The 12018-nt window shown below is 45.6% G+C and overlaps 1 protein-coding gene across 12 annotated transcripts in view; it reads left to right on the top strand.

Annotated features, from left to right (window-relative positions):
- The window catches only part of COL26A1 (collagen type XXVI alpha 1 chain), a 159311-nt gene that overhangs the window by 22194 nt on the left and 125099 nt on the right, over positions 1-12018 (top strand). For all 12 annotated transcript variants that reach the window (XM_088066297.1, XM_088066296.1, XM_088066291.1 and 9 more), the window contains exon 2: positions 4062-4184. Coding sequence is in view for 10 of the 12 variants with exons in the window: in XM_088066291.1 (XP_087922417.1) it covers positions 4062-4184 (123 nt within the window). In the remaining 2 variants the exon portion in view is untranslated. The remainder of the gene's footprint in view (positions 1-4061; positions 4185-12018) is intronic.

Below are 12018 nucleotides of genomic sequence, written 5' to 3'. Positions count from 1 at the left end.
GGATCCCCATGTGCTCTGGAAGGTGAGGATTTCTTGTGTCCTCCAGTGTCCAGGCGCCCAAAGCCATCGCTGCTTTTGCTGAGTCAGCAGAGACAGGAACCTCTCAGCATCTGCTGAGGGAAGGGTCGGGGCTGTTTAAGCTTCAGGGAGGAGTTTGCAGAGCATCTCCAAATGGAAGCAAACTATTGATTTTGTTGTTCCACTTAGCCTGAAGGGTCCACAGTAACATCCCGAACCTATACAGTGAATGTGATTAGATATCTGCTGGCATCAACACCCCTATTCCATCTGGAAAAACACGCTGTCAGCTGTGATCAAGACGTGAGATCTCAGTCTGTAGCCCCAGAAGGAAACTGTCTAAATCAACAGCTTGCGGGCCATGATCTGCAGATCCTCTGTTGTCTGTGAAAGTCTTCCAAGAATTAAATAGGATGTGAGAGGAGGGGGTGCTTCTTTGGAAACAGCTGGAGGAAATGGACCAAGTGAAACTCTTCTCTCTGAGCAAGGACCGGTTCCATGGGATGCTGCAGAACATCATGCTAAATATGTTGGTGATGAGCATGCATGAGATCTAATGGAGCTGCTGTTTGGATCATTTTGTTTGCTTGGTTGGAATATTCTTTTGGAATAAGCAGCAATATATTCTCTGCCATCCTGGATGCATGCCAGTAAAAGTCCTAAACCTTCCTTCCTAGCATCTGTATATAATATAAAGGGTCATTTATAATCTCTGTAAGCCATGATGGGGCCTTTCGTCACGTTGTCTGAAGCCTGCTTGCATTCTGGAAGCTGTTCTTGCTGACTTTTGGCTTGCAAAGAGAAGTCTTGGGATGGTTTTGTCTGTCTTTCTTCTGTAATCACTGTGCTATTTTATCTGCAGTGAATTCCAAGCTGTATGTCCTAATGCATCCTTGACCAGCTGTGTTCCTGTTTTTGTCTCACCTGCCTGTGTGCCGCAGTAAAAAACCCTAAAAGTTGTATTTGTAGGAAAATTATGCTGTTTATGGGAAGCCAAGAGTGTGATGTACCTTTCACTCTGGGCTGTGGGTACCTTTGTAACCCAGCTCTCCTGTTGGTAAAGAGAGAAGTTGGAGGAATCTGTGTTCACATTTGATTAGCTGAGTATCTTTGGGGTCTGCCCTTGTTTGGTTTTTTTTATGCCCACACTGGTGTTTCTGCTTTAGAGCTGTGGTGATAAGTGTGGTACTTTATCATTGTCACTGCTCTCTGTGCTCCTGCTCAGGAAGGTGAAAGGTTGTCCCAGGGTTTGAGTGAAGGATCTGTTACCCTGCCATGAGCTGTCAGTCCTGTTCAGCCTGGCAAACCCAGGTGATGGCTTCAGGCAAGGAAAGCAATGCATGGAGAGCCTCGGGGAAGCTTCTCACTTCCTGTAGTGATTGATTCCTTTTATAACAGGTCCCTGAGCAGGTCATGGGACGAAATGAACCTGGGAAGGTGTTGGGTTTGTCCTCACCCCAATGTGCTGTAGAATGAGAGCAGCCTTTATCTTCAACTGCTGCCCAAGGTGCTGTGATGAGGTTGTAACAAGTTCTCTTCAGCACCTCTCTTTTCCATGAAAGGCTGTCCCCAGAAATTACAACCTGATTGCCAAATTCCTTGGACTTGGAAGGGGATGTGTGTACCTGCTCTACTTGATCCTTAAAATAAGCTGTTAAAAATATGAGCCCTACTTAGATAACAGCAGTTTGGGGCTTGTTTGGAAAGAAAATCTACGCATTGTAGCAGGACCCACTAAAGAGAAGCCCTGGCAGATTCAGCCTTGTGTGTAGCTTAGAATAATCAACCTTTCTTGCAGTTTTTGATGTAGACAGCCTGCACAGTGCCACCTCCAGAGTCACACATGAAGTGCCAGACTCCCAAACTGCTTGAAAATAATCCTTGAAGGAGCAAGATGACATTAAATTTGTGTCTATGCAAGGGAAGCCTAAAGAGGGTAATGGTTAGTTTCCATTCTCTCCTTAGGAGTTGCAATTTTGAGCTGCCATTGTCCATTAACAAGAGCAGATTGGCTGCCAGATTCCCTCTGGCAATTCCAGAGTCTGCCCCTATCACCTGCCTTTCTCTTCTGGGGTGTGTGGTGGTGTTTGCCTTCATTCACCTAATTTCCCTTCAGGAATATGAAACTGTCTAATTTCAGCATCAGATATGAAGGTTTTTTCCAAGTGCATTTCCCATGGCATGATGAGATTTACCTCTGCCTGGAGAAACCCCCTGACTAAGGCTTGGAGAGACCAAATGGCTGATTGCACCAAGTGTGCAAGTGAAATATAAAAGGAAACTTTGAATTATCACATTTTCAGCCTTTAGCTCCTGTTGTTTCTTCTGGTCCTGCTCCCTAAACTTTGTGTGGAAGTTGTGTTGAGCCCACTAAAGGATCTGATGTCATCATGTGATCTGAAGTTTCATTAACTTTATCTTTTCCCCCCTTGTTTTATCCATTGTTTTGATGCTGCAGATGTCATTAGAGACATTTGGGTACTGATCCCTGTTCACACACTACAGATCCCTGACAAATCTGAGCTAAGTGGTTCTGTAGGACCTCCCTGCCCATCTGGGGTCACCTCAGGTGTGCCCACAGTCCACACTCCCTGATGAGGAATCCCAGGGGGGTTTGTGGTGAGCAGTGTCTCAGGGCAAGCTGCATGGCTGAGCCTTGTCACTGCTGCTGGGCTGGTGGCACTGGGCACAGAGCCACCTCTCCCTGGGTGTCCCAGAGTTCCCGGCCGGCTGTAGCCGAAGGGTCAGCGAGCAGCCCGCTGGCCCCATGTGGTCCTGGCATGTGTGCCTCCTATTCATGGAAATGGGAGCTAGCCAGAGAGCAGGGATTCCTGTGGAGATGGGAGGAGAATGCAGAAAGGGGAAAAAAGCAACAAATGCTGTAAATGGCATGTTCTGGGGAAATCAAACTGACATAGAGGAGGTGGTTTAGGGAAGGAGAAGGGGATGTGCAGGTGCATTTCCACTTTGATTTTTGATGTGCAAGGTTGGGGAGTCACTGTGGTGCTTGAAGGGATCAGTTCTATTGAGGGTTCTTGCTTTAAGATAGATGAGGAGCCAGGACTCTGGCTCTGGTTCAGCAGGGAATGCTTACACAAGCACTGGGCGTGTTGTGGAGCACAAGCTGGTGTCTCCACGTCCCACAGTGACCCCAGTTCTGAGTCAGTAGGAAAGCGACTCTCAAACCTGTTAACTACACTGATGTTAACTACAAAAGCATCACAAAACATTCCACACCAAAATACTCACAAAAACATGAACCAGTATTTGGCAAAGATGAGCAATGCTTGCAAGGGAGAAATGAAAGAATTCTTTTTTTGTACCCCTCAAGCATGTCACTGGAACCTAAAACTTTTGTTTTCAGAGAAGGTCCCTGAAGGCTCTCTAGGTCCTGATTCCCTGTGCTGACACTGCAGTTCCTCCTGTCTCATATGCCTTGCAGTGAGGGGTCTGTCTCTCTCCAGACTGTGAGACACCCATCCCTCCCTCCCCTGCACTTTCCCTTGCTCGTTTTTAGGCAGTAACCCCAGCAGGACAACAACAGGACTTGTTCAGCACCCAGCTTTTTTGAGCCCTGCTGACAGAGAACTCCACCACACCAAAAAGCAGAATTTTCCAACTCTGCTGTCATTCAGAATGGTGGGAGGCTGGGGAAGGATACCATGACAAGCAGGATGGAATTAAGACCAGTACAATGGGAGCTGACTATCAGGAGATTTGGAATACTTCTTTTTTTTCTCAAGTCCTATTGTTTCTGATAAGTCACAGAACTAAATTATGCACTGTAAAACTCTGGCCTCTGACAACCAAGCAAGAGGCATTACTGGATCTGTGGTTCAGGTTGGCAGGAGCTGGGAATCTTTCTGTAGCTATTGGAAGGAGAGGGTGGGGTGAGAAGTGAAGACTGCAAGTTAGCCCGGCTATGGCTGGCAGAAGAAACCACCCCACCCCCAGATTCTTGGTCTGTTTTTCCTGCAGTCTGGTGTGTGTTGGTTCACTGGTTGTCTCAGGGGAGCTCCCTAATGTGTCCTTTCTCTCTGCAGGCACTGGTGTCACTACACAGTCACAAGGACAGTCTCCTGCCAGGTGCAGAACGGGTCAGAGACGGTCATCCAGAGAGTTTATCAGAGCTGCCGGTGGCCAGGACCTTGTGCCAACTTAGTGAGGTAAAAATCTTCATGTCTCATGTTGCCCAAATCTTCCTGCCCTTCCCCTTTGGTTGGATGGCTGGTGAGTGCTGCAGAGAGAGCTGAGATCAGAGGCTCAGGTGGGATGTCCTGCTTTGGGGTGCTGTGACCGAAGAAGGCCACTGGTGATAACTGCAGGGTAATCACAGGTGAAGGTAAGTGTAGTATTGTTTCCAATTTTAGGAGCTCTCTAAACACAGGGTCTAATTTAGAAAGGAGACATTGTTCATTCTGTGCAAGGTGGAGGATCCCACAAATCAAGCACACCGAGGGATAAAATATTACATCTTTTATACAGGACAGTTTACATGAACCCACCTGTTTAATATACATTCTCCATCTACCTAATGTCTGTTTATTTGAGTGATATAATCTTACACAAGATGCTTAAAATAAAAGGTTCTTCTTTTAAGCAGCTTCTACTGTACAACATGACAAGATCATTTATATTTACAGAAGGGGACAGACAGTTCAATTTAATGACATCAGTTTTAGGACAAGTTATGTGAAACTGTTCATCTCAGGCTGTAGTGCCAGTTTGTGCTTCTCCACACAGGAGGCTGCTGCTGGTCAGGCATGAGAGGAGATAAATGTTCAGTGTGACTGGACAAGGTGAGCAGGGATGCTGCATCAATGGATCTGTGTGTCCTGTTGGTATCAAGTCCTCATACTCAGGGCTGTAGTGGTGATATTGATCACATACATGGGAAAGCTGTGATCAAATCCCTTATAGGCAATGAGGGACAAAGGTAATGTGCCCTGTAACTTTCAGGTGGAATTTCTTTAGACTTCCTGGACTTCAGTACCCTTTAAAGACACGTCAAAACAGAATGTCCTCTCATCAGACAAAAAACAAAGTTTAAAAACAGCCACTTGTCAAAAATGTGCCCTGAGCCTGCTTTGCCTTTTGATCATTTATAGTCTTGGAAGCTACATGTAAGAAGGAAAAAAGAAGTGTGAAATAGCTGTCCCCAGCTACCACCTCTCAGTAAAATGTCTTTGTTGTGCCTTGCCTTCTCTGAAAAGCATTCTCAGAGCAGGATTGTGCTGCCCACCCATCTGGGAATTCGGGCAAAAAAGCCATTGTACTCTAAATTTGCACCTAGCTTCTAAAACAATTTCCTAAGTAGACAAGCCATAACTTAGCTCACAGAGCTCAGTCATTTTATTGCTGTTGTTACCAATTCACCCCCAGGGCACTGGTTGAGGTCCTCCTGTAGTTGGTAACCTACAGGAGGTGGCCAGAAGGTGACTGCAAGCTGAGATCCATCTCCCTGTTCTTGTGACACTTCATCTAGAATTCACATCAATGGGCTGTTCCCATTGTTGGTTCTCCAGTTTCCTCTTGGCCAGTGGTCAGTCTCGGTTTTTTCACTTGTAATGTATCTGCTTTGGTGTCTCTTTGGTCTTTATGCAAGGCTGTGGTTGAAACACTTCATATTTCACACTGTCATGGCCAAACTTCTGTTGAAGCTTTTTAATTTCCCAGGCTTTTTAGGCACATAATTGTCATTAGAAACTTGTGAGCTTTCACCTTGTCTCCTAAACTTGCCAAAAATCTTACTTATTTTTGTTGTTAACACAACTGGAGTTTCATAAGAACCAAACACTTGATCATGTTATTAGGAAAAATTCTTTTTGTGGGCCCCTGCAGTTGATTGATGCCATTGATTCTTACATTAACCCAGAGACTTTAGGAATAGTGTGTGCTGTTGTGACATTGTTCATGGAACATTTTCAGTTTCAAATGTAGTTTGGTTTGTTTGCCTGATGAGTCCAATTGTTTGGAGACAATGCAGAACAGCAGCAGACATCTCAATTTTTCTTTCTGTGCGAAAATATCATGGAAAGAAGCTGGGTTTATTAAATATTCAATATCTCAGCTGGTGAAAGCTGCTCAGCTAACAGGAGCTGCATTTTTGGAAGATGATCACCATGGAGAAACCTTCCAGAAGAGATGGGAGGACATCAATGCTCTGTTCCCTTTGAGTTGGGAGGAAATGCAGGACGAGAGGATGGAACCCTTCCAGGGAAATACCTATAATGCCTGTCCTCTAGCCACACATTGTATGACATTCTTGCATAAAGTAGAGAAAGACCCTGCACCTCTCTCCCGAGGACCTCTCAGAAAGTTGCTGACAAAATGCTGGAACTCATCCTCTTACCATCAGGGGTGAAACAGGTCCTTGATAATTGCCCCTACTGCCATTGTCTGAAAGGGAGAGACCAAAGAAAGAACAACAAAGGTGGATCCTCTGAGATCCTGAGAGTTGAATGGGCTGTTGGATAAGTTATCCTCAGCCAAGACATCTTTTCAAGTGTTTGTTTTCAGCAATCAATCTGACATTGATAAGAGAATGAAAAACAGCTGCTGAAAATGATGGATCTTGTCATGTGTGACTGCTGTAGACAAGGTTCTGTACCCCAAGCCAGGCTGTGGTTGAGGTGTTGTTTCCTGAGCACACAGCAGCCTAGCACTATTTTGTTGCCAGCCCATAGGGATGGCTTGAAGTGGCTTTCTTTTTTTTGGAGTCAAGCTGAAGTTCTAAAATCACTTTTTTTTAAAAAATACTTTTTCCTCCTCTCTCACCAAAATGAGTATTGTCTTTTTAGGAAACACCAATCTCTCTTCTTATTCAGGTAAATCCCATCTCCTATTTTCAGATGAAAACTCCTTGTGTATAAAGGATAGAAATAAGAAAAGCAGTTCCCAAAGTTATAAGGCAGTGTAGTGCCTTTTCTGTTAAGGAACTGGCATTGAAGTGGCTTGTAAACGTTTATCAGCCACCAAGCTATACAACTTCCTTTGACAGGTCTCTGAAAATCCCTGCAGAAAATGAACAGAGCACAAAACTAAGCTTGGATGCCCTACTTGTTTCTGTTTCCTCCTTACCTTGTCTGTACCAGCCTCTCTTTTTGGGATTTCTGGAAGTCTAGCTTCAGGCAAGGTCAGGCTTGTTCCAGGTCTGGTAGTGGCTAAAAATGTTCTTGCTCTCTATATCCCTGCGGTTGTATAGGTCATATAAATATATCTGCTTTTCTTTTGCCAAAAAAGTAAATTTCAAGTGTCTTTTGGCCTTCTCCTATTCTTCTCTAGGGAGATTTGTGGTGCCTGAGCTTGAATTGAAGTGCACAGAGTGTTCTGTATGACTGTAAGCAGTGTAAAATGTCAGTAAGCCATTGGCACCATTTTGGCTTTGTAGTGTTTCTCCCAGCTGTGATTTGAAACAAACTGTTTTCATCTCCTTGTTTACAGGGAGTCAGCCATATCTGGGAGAGCTTTCATTCTGCCAGCACCCTTTATCAGGCTGCTCACTAGCAAAAGGGATGTCAGCCAAGGAAAAAGGCATCTCTCAGACTCGTGGTGACAGCTGAGAGGGGCTCTCTGCTACAGAGACTCCACTTAGAAGCAGACATCAGTGGGGCCATACAAGGATTTAATCCCTTTCCTGTCTCCCATTCACTCGTGTTGGGTTTCTTTCCCTTACTGCACAAACTGCAGCTCAGGGTCAGGCCTTTGTCAGAGGAGGATCTGAGCGATCCCAGCCTTCTCCCTGGCTGTGAGATGTCCTTGCTGTCCATCCACTTGCTCCTGGGAAGCTGCAGCAAAGTTGCTTTAGCAGGAGTATCATCATCTTAGCTGGGCTGGGATGAGCTGCTCTGTTCTTGCCCTCCACCCCAGGCTCTTTATTTAGCTTGGGTGCTGAGTTGCTCTGGAGCAGTCTTGGCTGGAGGATTTCCCTCAGCAGATCTGTTCTTGAACTCTCTCCATTTGTGCATCAAAGGCTTTGGGTCCTGTGTGCCACAGGCTGTGCCCTTTCCAGGTCACGCTCCAGGGTGCACAGGCAGCTCTCCTGCAGCCTGGCAGAAGCTTCTGGGCTGCTTCAAACACATGTGCCATTTGACTGTCTGAAGGAAGGGACAAAGTCCCTACCTGGGGGTTTCAATGGCAGCCTAGTCTCTGGTTCTCTACTGCCTGGATGGTTGTAGCTGGGAGTTACAGCTCCCAGTAAAACCAGGCATCCAAATTGTACCCTTCTCCTCAGCAAGCCTTTTGCTGCAGCAGCTGCAGGGTGGTGCCCAGTCCTGCCCTGCTTGGGACACTGCACTCCTCAAGGCTCGCTGAGAAGGATGGTCTTGAAGGCCAGGCAAGGATTTGAGACCTACATTCAGTCAGAAGACAAACACTTTCTGCTTCAAACTCTTGTTGCTGTGAAAATCCCCATCTCTGGAAGTGTTCTTCATTTGTAGTGGAATATTCCAGCTCCTCTCCTACTTGTCCCATCCTTGAAAATGAATGTTCCCAGCAAGGCTGTGTGACTTTTTATCCTGTTTTTTATACTGCTATGCTTTGCTGTACCCCATGGCCACAGAGCTGTCTCACTTTAGCTTTTGAGTCTCTGTCTCTACAGCATTTTCTGCCTTTAGACACTTTTCCAGGAAACTCACAGTTGGCTTGTACAGGGATTGGTTTACCTGGTCTCTTACTTTGATAAGAGTCACTGGAACTCCAAACATTAAGTTACTAATCTGTTGGCTTCAAACTTCACTCAGAGCTGGGAGAGATGGAAGGAAGAGTGTTCTTGCAACACAGCAAATCTGGGCTGTGATGCCCTTTCCAGCTGCCTGTCACTGCCTGTTTTTTTATTTCAGTATTGTAGCTGGTTTGGCTTATCACAAATGCTCTGTGCATTTAATGTAAGCAGGCTACACATCTTGCATGGATCATTGTTTGGTGTTTTTGAATGCTGGGTTTTCTTTTTTTTTTTGTTCTTGATTTAAATTGAACACATTACTGCTCCCGGAGGGATTTTACAAGCTAGTTTGTGTAATAACAAAGAAGGAATTCTGCAGGCTCATCCAATTTGGTCTTCTGTGCTTTTGAAAACTCTGTTGCTACAGGGTCAGTAGGAGAAGTTAGGGATCTGTCACCCAGGAGATTGGCCTGTAGATGATGTTTCCCCTCAGTTTCAGAACTAGTAATGCCACAGGGAAATCCTTCTCTCTTTCTTGCTTTCCAGTCAATTGAATAATAAATCCCAGAGCTTATTCCAGTGTATTTGGATTGCTATTTGAATTCCTGTTACACATAAACTCTTTTATGTATTTAATTCCCTTACGACTCCACATCTTGGAGAGAAATGTGCTTGGAAAAAGGCATCTGCTCTCCAAAGCACACATGGGACAGAAATGCAGGATGAACAGTGCTCCTACAAACAAGACAGACAGAGGCTCTGGCTGTGCAGGATTAGAGCTGTAGCACAAAGGGGCATTCTCAGCTTTGAACAATGGCTGTGTGGTGCTGGCTGGGCACAGGTGGAGGGTCACCTGTTTCAGGGGTTGTGCTCAGGCTGCTGATTGAGGCCTTTTGATCTTGCCCAGACATTCTTTGAGCACTCCTCCTCCCTGCTGCAGTGCATCTGACATCTGATTGTTAATAAAGACAGGAACTGATGATTGCTCTGTGGTGGCATAGAAACATCTGTCTCTGTGTCCTTGGCTTTTTTTCTTGAGACTCAGAGACTGTCAGGTATTGCTGTGGACAGCAGGGCATGGCAGGTAGGTAAGTTTGTTTCCTGGCTTTAGTCTTTTGCTAAGTTATTTGAACCAGACATGTTTCAGAGCTAAACAGAACCTTCCTCCTCCCTGTTGACACAGGCAGAAGACACAATGAGCTCCAACACTCCTGCAGCTGCAGGTTGGTTTGTTTTTTTTTTTTAATCTGGTGCCTGCAGGAGCATATTTGAAACTTCTCTGGTTAGGTTTTATCCTGGGGAACTACTGGATTTGTGGTAGGGAAGCTGGAAGAGCTGGGGATGCAGGAAAAAAGAGCACAGGCCTGATTCACAGTGATGATCTCTGCTGTGCCCGTGAGTGTAAATGTGATGGCAAAGGTGCTTTTGAGGTGAAGTTGTCTTGTCTGTGTCACACAGAGGAGCTGCCTGGTGTAATCAGTGTCTGGTAGGCTTTGAGAGGATGGTTTTGATGGTCTCTGTGGGTGTGGTGCTGTTGGGAACCAAATACATATTTGATAGCTTCTCTGAGCTCTTGAACTCCCTTCTTTCCAAGTGCTTTGAGATACTGTTACTTAACCTGATGGATTTGAAATCTGATTTCAGAACACTCTGATTTTCTGTGGGGAGTTGCAGGGTTTTGGCATGTCTGTAAATCAGGGCATTGGTACCAAGAGTCAGAGGAACTACCACAAGTTTTGTTCTGAATGCCTTTTGAAGCATTTGTTGTAATGGGGATGAGGGTCCCTGGAAGACAATATAGCAGTTATATGTCTGGGGTTGGACCCACTGGGTTGATACCTGACTTCAGTGCCATGAGAAAAGTAGGCAAAACAGAGTTTGGATTTCTTGGTTTCGGGATTCTTTGCCAGTCAAAAAGGCAAGTTCATTCATCTTGTGATCCTGAAACCCATCAGTAAGTGATGGTGAAACTTTCAACCTGGGGCTTGAATAAAAATGAATAGAAGCCTCTGAGGGTCACGGAGGTCTCCTTGGGCATAAACTGCAATGGCTGAATGAATCAGAGTAACAAAACCTTCTCTTGTGATGTGGAAACGAGTTTCACGCCTTCCTTCTCATGTGGTCTTTGTGCACAAACAGCTTTGTTTGTGAGTGTCAAAGGGCAGGGGAAATCCAGAAAGGGTGAAGGTATTTCCTGTGTGTGACAGGCTGTCCTGCTTGGGTCATGGCAGAGATCACGCCTGTCTCTTTTGACCTGATTTTTTAGGCTTTGATCCAGGAATGTGACGCTCTTCCCTTTTCTTGTGTCATGTCTGCCTGTTGTGTTCAGTGACACTTCCTTGAAAGCAAGGGGGACACGTCCTTGTGTGCTGAGGAGTGAGACTTGTGGCTGCCATCCCTTGGTGTGTCCTGACCTCTCCAGTACTTACAGCATTGTACCCCAAATCAGTTCATCAATCAGCTCACGCTCCTTCCCCAAATTACCATGTCCTTGGCAGCCACTTAGAGCCACAAGCAAAAGATGCTATTTCCCAAATGTTAATTGTATATGGACAAGCTCATGTAGCTCATCCTACAGGGATCAGGCAGCTCCTGTGTGTTGGCTCTGATCTAGGAACAGCAGTGGCTGCTGGTTGAACTTTCTGGGCTCTTTCCTAGGAGTTGCCCCACTCCCTGGGATATTGTTGTGAAGCCTCAGCAAAATCCCTGGAAATGACTCCTGACTCTTGCAGTGGAGTGGCAGATCCTGGTAGTTTGCTTCTTCATGAAGTGCTTGGAAGGGAGCTGTGTGTGCTGAGCACATCCTTTGGCTACCTGAAGAGCAGAGCAGTGTAAGGTTGTGGCTCCTCCAAACCTCTTCCCTCTGCTTTGGCAGATTTCTGTGCCAGTGTTTGTGGCTTGAGAGACATCCAAGGGAAAGGCTATTTTCCTAGCAATCCTTTTTTCTGCCTCTTGTATTTTCCACACATTTTCATTCAGGGGCTTCTGATCTTTATTGGTATCTTCCTTCCCTCTCCTTTTTATATAATTTTTTCAACTCCTTCAGTTGCAACGCTACAAGTGTCAGATGGTGGTGATGCTTTGCTAAAGGTGCTTTCTTTGCTCTCCTCCTGGAATAGCAGTCAGAAATCTGCACGATGTGATGCTGTAGGTCACAGCAGACCTTGGTGCCATGTCACAAAATTGTGGACAAGTGATGTTATGAAGAACAGAGCAACTTCAGAACAAACTGGATTTGCAGACTGGGCCCACTTCAGATGCCTGAGTGCACAATGCTGAACAGAGCTGCGCATGTCAGGACTCTTCCAGGGAATTCAGGGTGGGTGGTAGACTGTGAC

Source organism: Pseudopodoces humilis, chromosome 23, assembly GCF_049639895.1.
Source record: "Pseudopodoces humilis isolate 2021_Gansu_Grassland_sample_001 chromosome 23, ASM4963989v1, whole genome shotgun sequence".
In the NCBI taxonomy this organism is placed as follows: Eukaryota; Metazoa; Chordata; class Aves; order Passeriformes; family Paridae; genus Pseudopodoces; species Pseudopodoces humilis.
Note: the sequence above shows the minus strand (reverse complement) of the source record. Positions and strands in the feature narration are given on the sequence as shown.